The 21,515-nt window shown below is 40.5% G+C and overlaps 1 protein-coding gene across 2 annotated transcripts in view; it reads left to right on the top strand.

Annotated features, from left to right (window-relative positions):
* Positions 1 to 9,206: 9,206 nt before the first annotated feature.
* fa2h (fatty acid 2-hydroxylase) overlaps positions 9,207 to 21,515 on the top strand; it is a 41,794-nt gene continuing 29,485 nt past the window's right edge. For both annotated transcript variants that reach the window (XR_015086502.1, XM_086028595.1), the window contains exon 1: positions 9,207 to 9,649. Coding sequence is in view for 1 of the 2 variants with exons in the window: in XM_086028595.1 (XP_085884721.1) it covers positions 9,362 to 9,649 (288 nt within the window). In the remaining variant the exon portion in view is untranslated. The remainder of the gene's footprint in view (positions 9,650 to 21,515) is intronic.

The following is a 21,515-nucleotide window of genomic DNA, read 5'->3' as shown; positions in this document are numbered from 1 at the left end:
ATCAGCCAATCACCCTTCGAAACCAAAGCCCGCCTACCTCCGACGTCACCACACACACACTTCAGGTTGGTTCAGGTTACAGCCACTGACACGAACTCCGTGATGGGGAGGTCTTTTGTGGTCAGGTGTTGTTTTTAGAAGCAGCTGTAATTTGGAGAATGAGGTAAATGAAGCGAAGAAGGATAGCAGAGAGGTAAGGGGAAGATGATTATGCACCGATGGCAGATGATAGATGGGATGTCAGAATGGAGGAAAGAGGACAGTTGAGGTGGTCAACGCAGAGGAGGGTTACTGAGGGAAGCCAGCGTCACTCAGTGTCTGGTGTCATCTCTGAACAAAGTGATGCATTGGGGCATTACACATTGTCGGTGTTACACATCCAGCTAAAGATCATTGATCAAACCCACTGAGTGCTTCCTTGGTCACGTCTTCTTTTGGAGTCACACAATGCACAACAATCTATTTCATTCACTCAGAAAGATAATCATTTTATTTTGAAAGAACAGATAACAAAATGTGCCAAAGTGTCCACATTTTGCGATGAATTCCATCCATCCATCTATACCTGCTATATAGTGCCTGTCCCAATTAGGATGGCATCGATTCCTCTTGACTTTGGACCAGAGGCAGTGTACACCATGGACTGGTCGCCAATAAAGACAAACGACCACTTTTCTTTTTATTTTAACTTTACCTGCATTTTTTTTAATCAAAGGTAAGGTCATGCAGAAAATATATCTATCTATCTATCTATCTATCTATCTATCTATCTATCTATCTATCTATCTATCTATCTATCTATCTATCTATCTATCTATCTATCTATCTATCTATCTATCTATCTATCTATCTATCTGACTGTCTGTCTTGTAAAGGGGCATCATCTTTCCGAACAGCCTGGGGACCACACTCCCTTAGTGGTGCAAGACGCACCCTACCCCACAGGTCATTTTGTGTAGCATGCATTATAATAAACTTTATTTTCAAATCCTGACATGATCTTATTTCACCTGAAACCTGAATGAGACATAACACAAAAATATAAGATTATTGTTTTGAAAAAAAAACTTCAATTTTTATTATTTTATTATTGCTAATTTCAAGATAATAGCCCTGTGACAAATCACATTTTGCAAACATTTGTTTAAAAAAAGTGTAACTATTATATTCATTTTAAAATCAGATAGCGTTGGCACACTGAAATACACGGATGTGTACAATACATACATACTTTAATATGAAAGTCTACTATACTTAATGATATGTGATATGTGTTTCTCCCTTTAAATTAAGATAAAATATGAAATAAATATTCTTAAAATCTGAAAGATCTATGTATGACATATGTATCTATATGTTATATTAGGTCAAACTTCCTTTATTCAAAAATAATCATCCTATTGTCACAACCGAAATCATTATGTCACAACCAAAACCTTTCTGTATGTTTCGGTAGTGACTGTTTCGGTAGTGACTGTTTCGATAGTGACGTTTTATGATAGTTGTTAGCAATGCTCAACAATGCTAGGCACAATGTAGCTACCACACACAGTTTTGAACACGTGTACAGAGATAGAAAACACAACATTTTACATTAACCCATTAAGCCCGGGAGCGCATAACCGCGTTTCAACCATTAGAGCCGGGAGGGCTGTTGCGTCTTTCTACCTTTCAAACCGGGGGAGCGGATACGTCACCGTCTTTTTATAATCCAATTCTCCGTCTCTTAGCCAATTTAATGCATCAGAATAAACACGTGACGGTGTTGCGAGACCGTGGAGGATGTCGTGGAATTTTTTCGAGCCGTAGATAGGCTAATGGCGGACGCCGTCGATCGCCGGGAGCTCTGATTAAAGTAAGTAACGGCAGTGACGTGCACGACCAGTGGAGCCAGTCAAACGTAATATGATATGGTTTGTAGACAATTCCGATATTGACGTCTTTGTAACAGAATATAGGATGGTTATTACCACTTGATTTTTTCCAAATTAAAATAGTGCTTCTCTTGCACTAACACATTATTTTTACATCTTCGATTGAAACAGTGAATAATAATAAATTCTGCCTGTGTGAAAGCCACGTCCAAGCTCTTTAATTCTTTTGGAATTATGTTTCTGCCTGCTACAGGGGCTGAGATATTAATCGTTTTGTAAGCGTTGCATTTCTGGGAGAACTTCAGGTTTTCAAGGGTAATTCCAAAGGCGACCTTAGGTTTTAGGGAGCTGTTGAGAAAGGCGCTTTAGGCCTTAATGGGTTTAAATGAAAATTTCTCATTTTATTGCAGAAATTTAGTATTTGGTAGTGACGGTCCTTAAAACCGCATGCTGATTTTCAGACTTTGGAGGGCACATACTTAATAATGCTGTAAAATAATTACTCGCCATGTGGCCATTGATGAACAGGAAGGCAATGTCTCTTACTGATGAAATTTCTGGGGATGTGGCTAAAACCAAGGCCTGCCTACAGACAGATAATCTTTGTGTTACGGTAGTGACATGAAAAGTCGGGACAGGTTTTTTTGTACATAAAAACTTCTAATTTGAACATTTTTTTACAAAATCAATGTAAATCTTTCACCATACATTTAAAAGCAACCAAAACGCTCTATTAGAATAAAATATTTTTTAAATTGGCAAAAATCATCTACATTTTATTTTCATAAATTGAAATTTAGGAGTTAGAGATTGGAACAGCCACCTTCCAATAGGAAGTAACATTTAAAGATGACTTTTTATACATTCGGTTTAATTGTATCTAAATTAATGTCTTGAGATAAAGTAGATCATAACAAGATTACTAAATATCCAAGGTCTGAACACGTCATTGTTTTTTAAAATTTGGTTTTCATTGTGGGACAGCAATTTCAACCAATTCAGTAGAATGGCCCGTGTATATATAACTAAAAAAACCGAAAGAAGACAGAGGCTTAATTTGTAGTATCAAAACATTAAAACAACTTACCTCAAAATCAGTTATTTTTGTCAGTAAAAATAATTTGAATGCTAACAAAGCTTTACCCGCGACCCTTGTGAGGAGAAGCGGTATAGATAATGGATGGATGGATGGAACAAAGCTTTAACAAGGCAGTACAACAGATGAGATTAAATTTGGCTCTATCTAGTGGTCCAATAAGGTAAGATTGTTTCAAATGAAAACGTAACGCCGGCCATAATATACATTTCAACACAACAGGTAAATTGATTCACATGTATACGCAGTGGAAATTTAGACATAGTTACTATGGTAGGTGAGGAATTAATTTGGTAATTTAGGAAATGAAATGCCTTACACTTAGGCTAGCATAATAATAGCAGAAAATATTTTTTAAATCAGCCTGGCCAACTATTGAGTGGTTATTTTGGCAGCGGAAGATGTTACATTCTGTCAGGCTATGGTAGATGCTCTATTTCCCTGTTATCTAACTAAGAAATATGATCGCTTGACTTTTCTGTTTGGATGATGACATAGAAGTTCACCTTTGACGCTGAAATGGAAAGCATGCTGGAGTCTACGAGCAGGCTAGCAAACACAATCCAACCAAACATTTTACACATTCACATACCTGAGAGAAAATGCCATCAACAAGCATGATGATGCAGGCTTGATTCCCAGCCTAGAGGTGGCTCTAATCCGCCCCCAGCGGGCCCTGACACAGCGGAGCTTTTTAATTACCTGGGTGACCTCAACCCAAGAGATAGAAGAGACCAACTCGGACTCCCTAGACCAGATGTCACCGGCATGGTCTCCACGGGCGCCAGGTAGCCCCCAAGGAACACTCGAGTAGCATGTGGAGCTCTTCTAAAAATAGCTAACTGTTTTTGTTTACTATGCTATTGTATATTTTATATTATACATTATATTATATTGTGTGTTAGTGTTCTAAAAAATAGCTCCACTCACTTTAACCTGTATCAAATATTTTTTGTTGCTATTCTTTTTAAATCACACTTGAGGAACTGCATAGGTCGAAGGTCAGCATTGTAGTGCATGACCAATTCATAGCGCACATGAAGAAAATGGTGAGATTATTTACCAGCAAATAATTTGAGTACATTTGTTGCTTAAGAGGTGCGTATGAAACTGCTATCTTGGCATTGTCATTAATCATCCAAGATGTAGCTCTCAGTTTCAAAAAGGTTTTTGACCCTTGCCCTAGACTCTGCTTCCCCATTGGAAGGGGTGCTGGTGGAATAGAGGAGAGCTTTGACCTACAAGATCCCAAGGTAGGTTGGCTTGGCAGTGCCCTTCCTGCTATACAATATGCAAGGTTGATAGTGCACAGCTTCCCCCCAGACCAGAATTTCATCAAAACTCTCTTTCTTCCACGAGTAAGACACATGTGGCAAGTTTTCTTTATTTTATGCGGGGTCGGTGGACCCGGAAATCCGTCATCATCAGTCTGTCATTATTTCAGGCCCAGACCATTGGTTCGTCACTGCGTCATTGTTATTTTAACGCGCTTCCTTCATCACAAAATTACATTTCATCACCGCTGTTTTAGGACCGTCAGTAAAAAACTGTTTTGAAGGATAACAGTACACAATGTTATTAATTTTGAAATAGTTTGGACCACTTTACACCAAAATATATTAATTATGATACTATTACTGCTCCTACTCCTGCTTCTAATCCCCAAACTTCCCCTAGTCTGCAGAGGGGGCTCGTCTTTGATTTTTGGGACCATGGCGGTCCAGAGGACATACAAAAATTGCTTCTGTCTGTACTTATTCAGTCAGTGTTTCCTGTCAAAACAGGAGTCCGCGGGTACCACTGACGGACAGGTAACGACAGGTGTTAATGCCCATCTCTGTCATGTCAAGTGAAGTCAAATTTATTTATATAGCCCTTAATCACAGGAAAGTCTCAAAGGGCTTCACATATGCACCAGATCATATACACGACATCCCCTGATCTTAACCCCCAGGAGGGCAAGGAAAAACTAAAAAAAAAACAACCTTGAGAAGGGACCGCAGATGGGGGAATCCCCCTTCCAGGACAATCACGCTGCAATGGATGCCGAGTGGGCAACATTGAACACACATTATAGTACTATACAGTGTTTGTTAAAGTGATGTGGAAGTTAATCAAATGAAGTGCTGCAGGAAGATGACATCGGTGAAGTGAGCAGGGCCCCGATGGTCAATGTAGAAATCTCCATAGCAGCGCCTGCGAGGATGCGGTCAGCCTCCGATCTTGTAGCGGTCAGTTGCTGTTGGATCGAAACAGCAACCTCCAATTCGGTCGTCACCTAATTCCCAAGCCTGGGAAAAGGGGGCAGAAAAAGAATAGAAGCGGCAGTAAAGAGGCCAAAACAAACAGTTCAACTAAATGCAGAATCGTACAAATAAGTCTTAAGTCGTGTTTGAAATATTTCTACTGAGGTTGTGCCTCTAATATCTGTGGGTAGGGCATTCCAAAGCATCGGTGCCCGAATAGAAAACGCTCTAGAGCCTGCGAACTTCTTTTTGGCTCTCGGGATCGCTAAAAGGCCGGCATTTTGTGACCGAAGGTTTCGGATCGGAACAAATGGTATCACTAAGTCGACGAGATAGGAAGGTGCTAAGTGGACTGGGAGCCAATGCAAATTGGCTAATATCGAAGTAATATTATTGAACTTTCTCGTCCTTGTCAAGAGTCTTGCTGCGGCATTTTGGACTAACTGCAGACTTTTAATACTAGACATGGGAAGACCAGAGAGCAAAACGTTACAATAATCGAGGCGAGACCTATCAAACGCGTGGATTAAAATTTCTGCATCACTATTCGACAGAATTTTTAGCAATATTACGGGGATGGAAAAATGCGGTTCTAGTAATGTACTTAATGTGCATTTGAAAAGACAGAGTTGGGTCGAATATAACACCAAGATTTTTTGTTGAAACACTTTCGCTAATAATACATTTATCGAGCCTCAGAGTGGTGTTCTTAAATAAGTGCAGATGACGAGCAGGGCCAATAATCAACATCTCTGCTTTATTGGAGTTAAAAAGCAAAAAATTGAGAGACCTCCATTGTTTAAACTCAGCAAGGCACGCCTCTAAATTACAGCAATTACCCGGGTTTGTCATCTCGAGCGGCATATATAATTGGGTATCGTCAGCATAACAATGAAAACTAATGTTATATTTACGTATAATATCACCAAGCGTAAGCATGTAGATGCTAAACAATAAGGTTCCTAGTACGGATCCCTGCGGGACTCCACATAAAACAAAACTCAGAAGTCGCATTGCCATGAATTACACGGTGCGTCCTTACTGAGAGGCGTTCTAATAGTATGTTGTGATTGACGGTGTCAAAAGCAGCACTAAGGTCAAGTAAGAGTAGTATTGATGAGGTGTCAGAGTCCATAGCTAAGAGAAGATCATTAGTCACTTTTACAAGAGCCGTCTCAGTAGAGTGATGGGCTTTAAATCCTGACTGAAGAATTTCAAATCGATTATTAGCGGCCATATCGTCACTAAGCTGTTGCGCTACAACCTTTTCGAGAATTTTCGCAATAAACGGGAGATTTGAAACCGGCCTATAATTACTGAGGTTCTCTGGATCAAGGTTTGGCCGCTCAAGCAGAGGTCGAATAACTCTTAAAAGCTGCTGGTACAGTGCCCGAGGTGAGTGATAAGTTAATGATATTTAGGGTTGTAAACAAATCTTTGATGTGTTTACCAGGAAGCGGGTCGAGCACACAAGTTGTCTGTTTTGCCAAACCAACTAACTTTTCAAGAGATACTATTTTAAAGAGCGATAGGGTTGTCAGACAATTACCAGCCATAATACCCCTGTTAGCGTCAGTATTCGCGGAATTCAACAGGGTTTTGGGAGCGGTGGCCTTAATCTCGTCCCGAATGCGCTCAATCTTCTGCGTAAAGAATTGCATGAAGTCATGGGCTGAATGGGAGGAGCTATTGGAGGTCGGCAGCTGTTGCGTTAGCATTGCCACTGTATCAAATAAATATTTAGGATGATGATGATAATCTGGAAAAGTAATTAGTTTTGGCTAAGGCGATTGCTTCTTTGTATATTAGTAAACTATCACACCATGCCTGATAGAAGACCTCAAGTTTAGTCGCACGCCATTTGCGCTCTAGCTTCCTACATGATTGTTTAAGTGAGCGGGTTTCCTCAGTAAACCACGGAGCAGGCCGTTTAGGACGAGTTTTAGGTGTTAATGGTGCTACGAAGTCAAGCGCATTTAACAGAGCAGCATTAAAATAATTTGTGAGATTGTCAATTGAACCGATATAGCTCGGAAACAAAGCAGTTGCCAGGTGCAGTAGCTCAGACAGCGCAGCTGTGGTTGAAGAACTAATATTTTGGCTGCTAAAGCTTTGATTGTGGTCAGGACAATGGTAATGAGCCCGCACTTCAAATTTTATAAAGTGATGGTCAGACATAACAGTAGTATACGGTAATACCATTCCATTTGAGAATGCTAAACCTCGGGTTAGTACCAAATCTAAAGTATTACCATCTCTGCTCAATACTTGTTCATAGGGATGGGTGAGTACACATAGCAGGTATAAAGGACCACCCCTATTTTTAAATAGTCTGAACCCGCGATAGTAGCCGATACAATTGGCGGCCGATACCATGGATGACAGTTGGTTTTGCTTGGTGAACTGTTTTACACTTGCCTGAGTTGTGTGCGGGCAGTGTGGGATCGGTTCCCACTCTGTGACTGTGTCTGTGTGTGCCCTGCGACTGGCTGGCGACCAGTTCAGGGTGTAGTCCGCCTTTCGCCCATAGTCAGCTGGGATAGGCTCCAGCCCATCTCTGCGACCGTGTACAGGATAAGCGGTGTGGAACATAACATGATGACACACTGTTGAACTGTTTCTGTTTTTTTGTTAACTTAATTTCCACACGGCTGAGAAAGTGCTTTTCTCTTTTCAAATCCATTCAGGTCAGTCCTCTCATAATCCCAATTAGATTCAATTTCTAGAAGTATATGAATGTTAATAGGGTTTATATTAATGCTTATGAACCTTGCCTTAGTATCAAAAGATTTAGCTGTATCTGTTACTCGGTATCGGTATAAGTGAGTAGAGTATAGGCAAGGGTTAAGTATTCTACTCATGCTGGTACCTATCGCTCTGAAAAATAGTGGTATCAAAATATCCGTACTTTTTCACCATCTTCATCTTCTTCATATCCCTTAACTAACTGCGTACAATATATTCACCAAAATTCGCCGGGAGGCGCTGTTGGATCAATTACCGGACGAATATACGTTGGTTTGTAGGAAACAGCCATGTACCGGTATATTAATTTTGTTAAGTCTTCTACAGGGTACTGGTGGAAATTAATTCCCACAGAGACAGGAAGTCAGCATCTACTTGTTGGGTTGAAGTTGAAGCTGACAGATGTGCAAGCAATAAATTCTACAGAGCCCCCTGAAGGGTGACACTGCACAAAGGCGTTTTTTCTTTTCTTCTATGCCACCTTAGGAGCTCCTTTAAATGGTTTACGAAAAATGTATAGAATAATTAATTGCGCAAATGCATAGTTTGGCTCTATATCGATAAGGACGCTAACGGTGCACGCTGCACAACTTAACCATTGCTTATCTCATTCTTTCGAAATGTATCTAAATTTTAGTAGATTTTTATTAATACAGTATACAATGATCCATACTAGTACAACATTTTTTATTTGCATCTCCATATTAGGCTAATAGCATTGTCTTACTATACTGCATATTGGTTAAAAGACAGTTTTTATGTCAGTTGAATGTACAGGTATTTGTTGAACATGTGACAACATTGTGCTCAAGTCTCGTTCTCTTATAATACAGTCAATGAGTATCGACTGTCGACTGACGCCATCAATCCACAGTCGGCGCTTGGATCCCGTCAAACCCGAAGAGCTGCTGTGTGGCTCACTGGCTGCGTCCTGAGCAACAGGTGCGGTTAGATGTCATGGTGCATTCAAGAACAACCGTGAATCACCCGTTTTTAAAATGTTTTCATGAAATGTGCATTACGTAAAGACATACGTATTCCCTTGACTGCTTCATGAAATCAACATTAAAATAATCCAAAAGTTAAATGGAGCACATTTACTCATTATTGGAATCTTGAAGTGGACATAAGTAGACAATGCGCGCATTTTCCGTTCTGCTAAGTATTGAAGCTACATTTTTCTGAGCCGCTGAACGCCTCCCAAACCCCGCCTCTCAACTTTGTCCTCCCTCTGTGTACTTTGAGTCTTCGAACGTCTGGGTGTTAACTGCCAAGTTGAACTCTCTAAACAGCAGGCCTTCGCTCAGCCCTGGAGGTCTTCTCCTTTTTTTTGGTGCTCTCCATACTCCCCGAAGTTTTTTTTTCTCGGTACAGGTGGATTCCGCATCCGCACTGGCATCATGTCTCCTTCCACATCCCCCCGGTTCGTCACGGAGAGGGAGGTGACCCGCCACTGTACTAAGGACTCCTGTTGGGTGCTCCTCGGGTCGCGGGTGTACGACGTGACCGCCTTCTTGCGGATGCACCCGGGAGGAGAAGCGTTGATACTTAGCAGGTCGGGGAAAGACGTGGGCACGGAGATGGAGGGACCCCCGCATCGACACTCGGAAAACGCCCGACGGTGGTTGGAGCAATACTACATCGGAGAGTTGGACCGAGACAGCGCCAACAACACAGACGAGCTTCAGGTAAGCAGCAGCTGTCTCCTTAGAGCGAGCCTGTCTGACATCCCTGGCGTAAGAAAAACAAACCAACTTCACAGTAACTTTACCTAACTCAAGCCTGGCAGGTGCATTGGACATTTTCAGCCATGTTCCCCCGAGTCGCTTACAGTTTAGCAACGTAATTGCCCATCCTTTTACCTGCTTCCTCCATGCTCCATACGGACGTTCTGGTATCGAGTATAATCGAAACCAGTATTTCCCAACCTTTATTGACCCAGGGCGCATATTTGACATTAGTAAAAAAAAAGGATCCCACGGTGAAATGGGACAATGCACTGCAATTATATTGCTATCTGATGGAAGAGCATTTTAATATTCTGCATGTCACTATTACGTTGCTGCATCAGCAGATTGATAGAGTAAAATTTCAGACCAATTTTGTGAAATTTCCAGCGACACACCTAAATGAGTTTCCATGGCACTAGGAAAGGCTCCAGGATTGTTTTTCTCTCACGGGCTTTGACTGATAAATAGGGGAGCTGAGAAAAAAATGGAAATACAGTATATTGTACAATGTCAAATAACCTACTTTAGGGTCCTAACTGGGGCTACACTGTTTTCTGATGGGACTCCAGCCCACCCCTTGCTCCGGTGTAGCACCATCCCTGCATGGCACACTGGTTAGGAATCACTACCTTATACCAATTGGACCAGCCATTTCCAAAATGCACCACTTTCACCAAATAGAAATGTTACCCCTTGACGATAGTGACAAGGTCTACCAGGATGTTAGATGACAAATAGTAAAATGTAATCACCTATACTGAGGCCTTTTGGGCAAAGTCATACATACAAGGCCAAATGTTCCCTTTCTTGAGACAATGTTCACTCATTCTTGTGTAATAACAACTGTATTCTCTTACAAGTCTGTCCATGTGAGTGTACAGTAACAGGCTGCCAGTTTCATGCCAATGACAGAGCATTAATAGGGTTCCTGCGGATGCATGAGACATTCAAAAAAGCTTTTCAATTCATGAACTTAAAATAAACCCAAGGCTTTCATTTGCAAGTTGTCTCAAATTAAAATGTCAAAAGTAGGATTTTGTTATTGAAAAAGGTCACAAATCTCAAAATAAATTAACATTCTGAAAAAAAATATACACAATGACTCTCGTGGTAAGATGGCACATTCCCGATTTGGCACCTTGAAGAGCAGATGCATGTGGTTTACACACTCAATAAACTTTGGACAGCATGGGACATTAGGACTATTGGCAAGATGGTCTTAAATTAAATTTCAAATGGAATTAAAAAGTCTTCCAAAGGCTTGAATTTAACTTGCCTTAAATTGTAGGGACCTTGTGTTACCCCGAACCACATGACAGTTTTAACCCATCAGAATCATAAAGAAAGTCATTTTTGGAAGACAACTTCAAAGTTAGTGAATTATTTCTGAAAATAGTGTTAAATTATTAATACAGTAGTAAAGTGTACTAGTACTAGTTCTATAACACTTTAGTACTAGTAATACAAAAATTGAGTTTCCGTGGGAAACGACAGATAAATATTCAAATTCTTGGTCTTGCACTCAAATATCAATATTGCACACGTGTTTAATGATTTCACACACATGAGTCCACTGACTTAGTGAGTTTGAATAAGCAAGAAGCTGCATGTTAGAAAATATACTTTCGTCAGCAATATTTGTCTCAGTTTGAGACGAATTTACTTTTTAGGGGAAATAGTCACTAAATGCAATGCAGGAGTATTTGTGGACAGCAAGCTTGTAAAGGAGGCAAGCAGGATGACAGGGCCCAATAACACTTGAAATGCTTGATAAAAGCTGTTATAGATTAGTCAAATACCTTCTTAAATAGCTGAGCCTTAAAGTCCTTTTTATGCTTTTTTTTTTTTTTTTTATTGTCATTGACTTTACACTCATGACTTTAGTGGGCATTTCTGTGTGGCATCAGAGATGGTGTACCTGTTCTACTTTTCTCTGCTTTTATGCTTTTATTGATTGTAGGGGAGGGGATGAGATGTTGGTGAAAGGACACGCACAGGGAGGGATCTTGTTCAAAACGTTCCATAACATCAATGAGGAGCAGGGAGGGGCGCATAGGTGATACCGTAGGTTGGGGGATGGGCGCGTAGATGTGTGGGGGGCAGCGGTGTATGTAAATGATTCAAGAGGGGTGTGTGTCAATGTGGGAAAGAGATAAAGAGCCAAGTGGAGGAAAAAACTGGTTTATCTTGTCCCAATGAGGAGGAGGACAAAAAGCTAGAAACCCATAGTGTGCTCCTCAGTATGGCCTTCCCTTCACAGAATATCCATTGTTTCTCTGGTTGTGTTCTAGAAAGGACACCAGGCAGTTTGCATAAACAGGGTGGGCGACAAGTGACGAGAAATTGGAAATTGCTTTTAAAATTGTTATTATCGTCGAAGTCATTAGGGAACATTTTTATGAAAATTTCCTCTCGGTATATTTCTTATTCCAGTTTTTTTCCTCATAGTTTTTGTTCTTATTTCATATATTCTGGATGGACAGTTACTTGGCTGTTCAGAAATGAGTTAGGATGTGCTCACATAGTGGATGGATGGAAAGTAGGGATGGGAATTTCGACTGACTTGTATACCTGTATAGCTGTTCCTTGGCTTGCAGGCCAACTGCAGAATGTCTAGCCCAAGTGGCTCATGCTTTTTGCTGAGAGACGCATGATGTGGCTGAGGAAGTCTATGGTTTTCACAATTTGATTTTAAAGATGACAAAGACGCATTGAACATGACGAACTCCGCGCTGATCAGCTGATGTATATCTGATGGCACAACGTTGGTCATGACAGTGAGTCACTGAAACATTCCAAGGTTGGCTTTGCGTAATTGAGGTGTTCTACAATTGACAAAGCACCTCCTCCTATTCATTTAGCACATAACATTCATGAATGTAAATGTTTTTTTTTTTTTTTGTTTTTCTTTAATCAAGGGAGTTTTATTTTCATTAGCTAGTTCAGAGTTAGAACGCAGATTGAACCCATATCATTTAATAGTTGTGGAGGATGATGTCAATGCTTGAAGGATTATTGCACACCCGTTTGATTCTTGCCGATTTAGATTAAGTGTTGAAAGATACACTGTAGAGGAAGTCTTACAGATACAGTACATCCATCACATGGAACAAGCTTGCCTGCAACCACCATTGTCTTTTTTTTAATTGATTGGTTAATTAACACTTTGGTTATGGATACATTTCGGCTATGGGTCAGGAAAGTATTTCATTGTTGTGATAAGATTCATCATATTTCCAAGAAACTCTTACGGTTGTCGAGAGCCACAACAACATGCTAATCTCAAGTGTGTTCCATATTAATTTACCTGCTGTCTACCCCACTCAGCCTGTCGACCACCCCCAAACCCTTCATGACCCTTCATCTTCCTCTATGTCCGTTTTCCCCTTGTCGTTGCTCCACAGTGAATTTCATCACCCGCCTAGTTTTCCACCCCATGTTTCTGTTGACTCCGATTTTTATGATGAACCTGAATTTGGCCATGATTGTTTCCCTTCACATTTCAAGTATTCCCATGAATCCTTCTCGTCGCACCGTTACTTGGGCACCTGGTTGTTCATCTATCGTGGGCCTCCACGGGGTGGCCAGCGATGGCGCCCAGGTACAGTCTCCATCCCGCGCCGGCTGCTTGTCGGCTGCAGTCCCCTTCCACGCCAGCTCCTTATCAGATGCAGTCCCGTTCCGTGCTGCTCAGTGTCAGCTGTAAATCGCATCAGATTGCAGGTGCTATTATACCATTAGCTTCAAGCCTGAAGTGTTTGAAGTATGTGCCGTTTTATTTACAACTTTTGTTTACAGACTGTGGGTGGGCCACATTTGGCCTGTGGGCCGTGCTTTAAAGATGAAATCAACATAGACATTTTTTTTTCAAGAATATGTTCCCATCAGGCCCACTAGTTGATACACGGCATTCTGATGAATATTGTGTTTGTGGAATATGAGTTTAGCAGCAAAATCCACCCGTTTTTAGCCATTTCAGGGGGCGGCCATTTTGTCATTTCTGTTGACTGAAAATGACATCACAGATGCTCAGGTCTCAGATAATGACCAGTCATGGCTTAGCTTCAGAAAACAGTTGAGCCGCGATTTGTCATTACCTTAGCTCTGAGCAGTTGTGATGTCATTTTCAATCGACAAAAGTGACAAAATGGCCGCCCCCAGAGATAGCTAAAAATGGGTGGATTAACTCTTATTCCAAATGCAATATTTATCAGAATGCCTTGTTTCAACTAGTGGGCTTGCATAGAACATTTTCTTGAAAAAATGTGTTTGGGTTGGCTTCCGATTTAAAGATGCAACAAACTTTTTGTTGAGTTGAACCTGTTAAACTTTGTAGATGAATAAATGGCTTTCAGTACTGGTCTGAATGACAATTTGAGTCTTGTCCAGGATGCTTCTGCGTTTTGAGGCTATTCAAATGACATTATAAGATGTCCTGTACAAACAAGAAAAGCTTTTATCTTCCTAAAACCGTTTCTGTGAATGATCCGTTCTGCACATCTGCAACAGAAACATCTCAAGGAGGATCAGTGGAAACAGGATTGACTTAGAATTTCTTTATTGTCAGTGCACATATTATACACAAAATTCCGGTAGCTCACACTATCAACTGAATGAAACAGAATGACTTGATCCTAGTGACTTACTGATAGTATAGCACTGTCAACATCATTTTAGCAGCATTATAACATTAATGATAAACTTGTTGTCCAGCATGTATCTCGAGGAGAGTGGGGAGGTGATGGTTGGTGGCTGTTACAGTACTGTACATAGAGGAGGGATTACAGTCTAATGGCCAAGTGGAAGAAACTGTCCAAGAAACTGTCCCTGAATCTGCACATCCTTCATGGGGTACTATGGAACCTCCTGACAGAAAGCAGCATGAAAAACGGTCCCTGGCGTGGGTAGGGTCTCCCACCCGGAGATGTTTTAGAAACCTATTTCATTTTGCAGTCAACCTGAGCACTAGAAATAAGACAAAGTTAAGACATCAGCATGGGCACGGTGGCCATTGAGAATAGAATGAGGTTCCCAAACGGCCGGTCTATTTCCGGGCCGGTCAAACATCCCTTACCCCCCCCACCTCCCACTTCGACGAATAGGTTTTGCTGCCTCATGGCTGCCGCCTTTGCCGAATATTCCCGGGCCAAATTTTGATTAAGTCCCTGGCTGCTGGTGTAGCATACATTGGAGGGATCAGAAAGAGTGAGAAGAGTTAGAATTAGAGGAGGCAGAAGTAGAAGACATGGAGGTTTGATTTTCTACCTCTCAGTGAAATCTTTTTTTTTTTGGTGTGTGTGTGTGTCTTGACATGGAAAAACACATTTTTGTATTTGTTTTGATGTTTACAGTAATTAAAGTCATCGAGTTGAATAAAACCACTTGGAATGTGGATCCCTGTGTGCTTACGGAACTATGACAAAAGTATGACGTCAACCTTACATAGCCTACCGTGTCCACAGAAAAAACAAAAGTCAGATGTGGTTTTCTTTCTTCCCATCAGTGTGTAGTTGGCACATTGTGTCCTTAATAATATGATGTCTTACCTGTTTGATACAAAATACAATTTTTACGAAGGGTCGGAGATTTATTTTCTTTTGCAAGAGAACTACGATGTTTTTTTCACCTTGGTGACACGTTTTTTTTTTTTTATTTGTGTGACAAGTTTTGTAAAAATAGCCAATAGTTACAAAAAATGCTCTGAAGACGTCAGTATAAAAACTGCAAGGGAAAGGGCAGGCACCGGTCTCTATTATTGTAATCATGATCGAAGTTGAATCTCAACACACTAATTATTTTGGAGCCATAGTTGAATCTTGTTTGTTTCCCACAATTGAGAGTGGACCTTCCACAATGGGTGTGTGCATGCATGTACCCTAGGGCAGGTTTACAATCAAAAAAGGGTGCTGTTTACACTGACAACAACGTGGAACTGGTTAATGATAAACAATGATCGTTTACATTCAGAACCAGAAAGACTTGGTTTGTAATGAAAATAAAACTAGTTTGGTAAAGTTTAAACATTTGATTGTTCATCTTTTCTTTTCATGTAAATGGTTCCTTTGTTACCCAATGGCATAATACACAATGTTGTGGCAGTTATAATTTATATAATAAAATATAATTGTAGCTAAATCGAGGTGCACACCGATGATCAGGCCTTTTGATGCGGGATGCGTTGAGTGTTTTTTTTCCCCCTTCCCCTAACTGCTCAGAAAATAGTTGGGGCTGACACAACACAAAATCCTGTGCTCAATACTAACTTCGCCTTCCTTGTGACGTAAAGAGGAACAATAGCCGATTAGGAAGTTACCTGAAACTCACGCTATTGTCAGACACAAATAAAGGAGTCTCCCATTTCATTCATTCAGCACAGCAATAATATCAAGGAGAAGTGTTTAGGAACTGCAGTGTATTTTGGCGGGGCACACCACGAACTGGTTGCCAGCCAATCGCTTGTCACACAGAGACGACAAACATCCGCACTCAAAATCACACCTAGGGGTAATTTAGAGTGATCAATCAGCCTACCATGCATGTTTTTGGAATGTGGGAGGAAACCGGAGTACCCGTAGAAAACCCACGCAGGCACGGGGAGAACATGCAAACTCCACACAGGAAGGCCGGGGTTGGAATCGAACCCACAACCTCTGAACTGTGAGGCGGACATATTAACCAGTCGACACTGTGCCGCACATGTAGGGACTCTCTAATTATAAAATCATTATGCGTGTAACCCGGTTGGGCTGTTTTCACTGCATCCCTACAAGAGTTTGTATTGACTCAACCGAACCTGTAAACAGAGCACAGAAAGGTTGGCAAACTGGAAAAAAAACTGTAATCCGAGTTAGGTCATCCTAATCTGTTGCATTATGCTCGACTTGATTTAAAGGAGGAATTTGAACATTTCCAATAAATACATACCATCATTTACGGACTATAAGCCGCTACTTTTTTCCCAAACTTTGAACACTACGGCTTTTAATGTGATGCGGTTAATTTATGAATTTTTACTGACTTGCTTTAAGCCTTCAAAAAAACCATAGTCTCGTCACACCTGACCAATGAAAATGCCAAACACGTCACAGTGGATCGATGAATTAATCAGACCAATGAATCACTGAATGTGACGTAATCCCCCCCCCCCCACCACTATTGGCCCGATAGTTATCGTGCATCCCTAATAATATTTAGCTGAAAATTTATCACCAAATCAAAAAAGGGATTCCCCGAGTAAAGACAAAATTAAAGGTTGATTGTATAGTTGTGGGCATAAGTATGTCGCCGAAGTTGAATTAAAATGTCATCTTTCTGGGTGAGTACTGACATTGTTCTCAGGTATTCCTCAAAGCCCATAGCAACCGTTATTATTCCAAATGTTGTCCATCATTGAGTATTAAAATGAGTAATTGAACGTACAAACAAGTGATGTCGCAATGTAGACACAACTTGAGTCGCAGAACGTGTGCTTCCGTCCAATTACTGTACTACGCAGGTGAGCTAAATAAAAGAACATATGGCTTACCTTAAATCAACGGAGCGATTCCTTTTCTGTACTCAGTAAATGTTTGCTATCCTCGTACAATTAACAAAGAGCAATACCCAATTTTGAATACACAATATGACTTTGAGCTGTTGGGATGGCTTTGGCCCTTCTTCATATAGTCACAAACGGCTCCCTACTTGAAGTCGCCACGAAACGAGGGGTGGGGGGAGAAAATGTACTAAATTTGTTTGCCTCGCTTCCAAATGTTAATGAAATGGCAGTGATTCTGTCAGTTCTAGTTAAAGGTGTGACTGCTAGTGATCTAATGCTCATAGCTACATGCAGGGGTCCTTAACAGGTCTGCACAGTCACCAGGTAGCCCCCAAGGACCACATGAGTAGCCAGCAGGCCTGTTCTAAAAATAGCTCACCTGTGATGGGACATGGTTGTTTGAAAAACACTTGGAATGATTTGTAGAAAAAAAGTGTTGTGTATTGATATTTATCTTTCTTACCTCTTACGACATTTTTGATCATTAATGCCAGAAATCATGACCATGATCAGTGTCCTCTCCACGTAAATGAATATAACTAATTATTGATAATAATGTATAATTTAAAGATGATTTGAACAAGTGTGTTATTTCAACAGTGTCCAGCACACTTTTTGCCCTATCTGTCAGTTTCAAGGAGCACAGTGACCCCTGAGATCAGCCCATATTGAACTTGTGTATTGATGGATGAATTACATCACGTCATTCAGCGAAATATTGGGAATTTAATGCGTCTTTTTTGAATAATGCTGTCATTTAGACACTGCTATCAAGCAAGACTCTTTTTGTTTTCTCTCATGCTAAGAAAAAAAATAGCATGAAGTCATTAGAAATTCTTAATGTAACAGTAAAATAGTGATTTAAATTTTCAGATATTTTAATGCCTTAATGAACTAAATCTGCTTCAGTTGTTCAATAATTCAGTAGTGCTCATTTCTATGTCAGTGCCAACTGCCGAAAGCTCCTATGTTAAGAAACTCTGCTCTGCTTGGAAGGAAGAAGGAAGTTCCAAACAGTTCAAAATGATGTCTTCAGATTTACACATATAATCTCCAGCCATTGTTACTAAAGACTATCACAGTGGGCGGGACTCACAACTTCAGACATTTATTGCATCAAGTACAATTAACCGTATAGCATCAAACTTCATAAATGCACACAATAGCTTAGGTCAGTCTTTTTCAAGTATATAGGCGGGCGTCTCTTTGGGGGTGCACGGTGCGATGCCAGTCGGGGCATGTGTGACCCTGGGGAACATGCCTTCCCCCCACCCCATGCGTTCATACAGTATAAGAAGATTACACTTATATCGCATTATGTCTTTGCGTTGCTATGCATTTTTCATGGTCGACACGTGCTTGTTTCCCTGATCCTTGTGTTGGGTTGTAGTCACACCAAAAGCAAAAACTAGTGGTATGTCAATTTGAATTGAAGGAATCAAGTGAGTCATAGCATGTAGTTCATGAGGAGATGATGTTGAAATACAATTCTCAACATTCCTTCACACATTCGTTCATCTGTAATTAACTTCATTTTTGTCTTATCTGTATATTGTGTGCTTATCATTTAGGAAATTGAGCGGCGAGAAGTTTGTATTAACATCATGGGCGTGAATGTCATTTTACTTTTGGGCTTTTAGTGTTTCATTTTAACCATTGTTTGTGTAACACCTACGTTTTTTTAAATGTGGGCACATTTGAAGAATACTGAGGCAGTCCTTTGTGTTTTTTAGTTTAGCGTGTTTAAGAACAACCCAGGGACCATCATGGCTCTGCCGTGAACTGGGAATTTCAGCGGCACATTTCACTTTGAGGCAAGTTTTACATTGCCATAGACTGAGAGCTTGCCAATAAAGTAAGAAGTCCGAGCTTCGAAATTGAGATATTCAACTGGCTGATATTTGTTGCACACGTGGAAAAGCCAAAGGCTTTTTTTAATGGTCAAGACTAAGTTGGAGCTAGTTGGCCACAAGAAAGAAAGAAGTATGTTCAAGAGTCGAAAGTCAAGCTTTCAAACCTAAGCTCAGTGACTGCGTTTACATGCAGTCAATATTTGGGCTAAGGTACAAATTCCGATATCTGAAGCATTCGGAAGAACCCGTTTACATGAATGAGCGGACAGAGTTTGCTCCGCCATTTGGAGAACCCGTTGTGAATGGCGACGCACGGGCGTTGTGACTCAAATGGATGTCATTTCCGCCTGTTCCTTTAAACTGTCAATGAAACACTTGACATTCATGTCACTCACCACAGGAATGAAGAAGTTGATTTAATCATAAATATGGATTTCCCCAGCCTGACCAAGTCCCCAAATAGTGAGAAAAACTACCCATGTTTTTCTTGCCTATGGCTGTTTGTATCAACGTAGCGCAAACAGCGCTAAAAAACACCAGAAAACAAAGAAAAAATTCACGAATGAATGTAAACTTTTCACCGTAATTCAATCTGTCATTACTATGTGCCCTTTGACATTCAAAACATTTCTGCAGTCACTGCAGTAAGACAGTGCAGACATTGTGAAACGACCAGAATAAAAAATGGCTGACTGTGTGGTTGACTGAACAAATGCAACAGTATGGAGCGCTCCGCAAGTATGTGATCCAAATTATTTAAGTACAGCACAAAAGAGATTTATTTTTGCTACATATGTAAATGTCACACGAACGGGCAACAAGCTCAGCAAACATATGAAATAATGTAATACATTTGCACCATTCGAGCACAGGGCCGAGCATTGGGTTGGTGATGGTGGGTGTTGTTAATTTATTAAGTGGATGGAATGTTGGCGGGTAAGCAAGTGAGGGAATGGAATGCAGACTTCCATCTGCGTAGATTTCTGGTCAATGATGCAATTGTCCTCCGCCACAAAGCATTGACAAGGGAAATTACTGGGTGCGGTAATATCCGAGTTGAGGTAGGGCTGGGCGATATGACTGAAAAGTAGATCACGATATAAGTGTTTCATATTGGTCGATATCGATATATATTGAATTTTTTGTCTTTTTTTTAAACTATTGAAAATAATGACCCGAAGAAAAATACATTTAGGTTATTTTATTTTATCATAATACTTAACGTTTAATAAGAGGTCAATGTAACTATGAAAACGGGAAATAAACCTGTCGATATAAAGATTAAATAAACTCCATTTTAAAGATAATGTGCTTAGAGGGGCTGAGAAATGTTTGAAAACTGTCACAATCTAAATATTTAATATTTCAGTCAATATTGATAATTATTGATTGTGTTTTAAACCTTACCTTTAAATAACAGTCAACTGTTTTTTGTACATCGTTATGTGGTGTAATGTGCAGTTTGTCCTCCATCAGTGCATTGTAAATGCATATTTGCACTGAGGTCTACCCCAAAGCAGTTGTTGACACACATATGTTACCGGTAACTTTCATTCAATGTTCATCCAATGTTGTGAACGAATACTCTCTTGCAGTGCATATATCATCGTTGACCTATTGTCTTAGGACTACTTTATCTTTTTAGCGGACTCATTACTGCCATAGTCCATTCATATTTTACTTGCTCGATTTTACCTTGAGTGCGTTGCCGGTGTCGGATAAGGCTAACTACTGCTAGCATGTCAAAGACAAGAACTCCTCTACTTGTACACCGTGGCTCCATCCACGGGTTTTTAATAGGATTTTCATGCATAATATAATTTAATTGTAAGAGTTGTACTGAGTCAAGTGGTCATTTATTTGAGCAAAGTTACGGCGCTCGCTCGCTGGACGCGGGCGTAGCGCACGGCCGCTTCTTCTTCATGTTTGGAGGCGGAAGCGCGCTGCCTACATCACGCACCATGCTGCGATCGGGTTTGTTTTTCTTTTTTCTATTGAACGTTTTATCGAAGGCATTTTCTATTGGTATCGATCGTGTCAATCGCGATACATATCGATATCGAATTACCGGCCCAGCCCTAAGTTGAAGCATTTACAACTAGTGTCAATCATCAGCCCAACATAAATTTATTATTTGCCACTAGAATTGTAGATCACATTTCAGTATTTACCAAAATCACTGCACATTGGATAGTAGTTGCAGCAGAAGTTGCAGAGAGGGTGAGATGGAAGAGGATGATTGGCTGTTGCTACCCCTCGTCTGGGTTACGCCGATAGGGAAAGAAGGATCATGTCTTCATATATCACATTCATATTTTTGCCAACAGTGTGAATTGTCTCTTGCAAGTCTGAAAATCAGCTCTGAGTTTGCTCCATGGTGATACATTACCCAAGGCATTGTTTTCCTTTGCTACCATAGAGACTGCCGACATGA

The sequence above is a fragment of the Filicampus tigris genome, chromosome 4 (assembly GCF_054856515.1).
Source record: "Filicampus tigris isolate MCC_2025a chromosome 4, RoL_Ftig_1.0, whole genome shotgun sequence".
Lineage (NCBI taxonomy): Eukaryota > Metazoa > Chordata > Actinopteri > Syngnathiformes > Syngnathidae > Filicampus > Filicampus tigris.
Note: the sequence above shows the minus strand (reverse complement) of the source record. Positions and strands in the feature narration are given on the sequence as shown.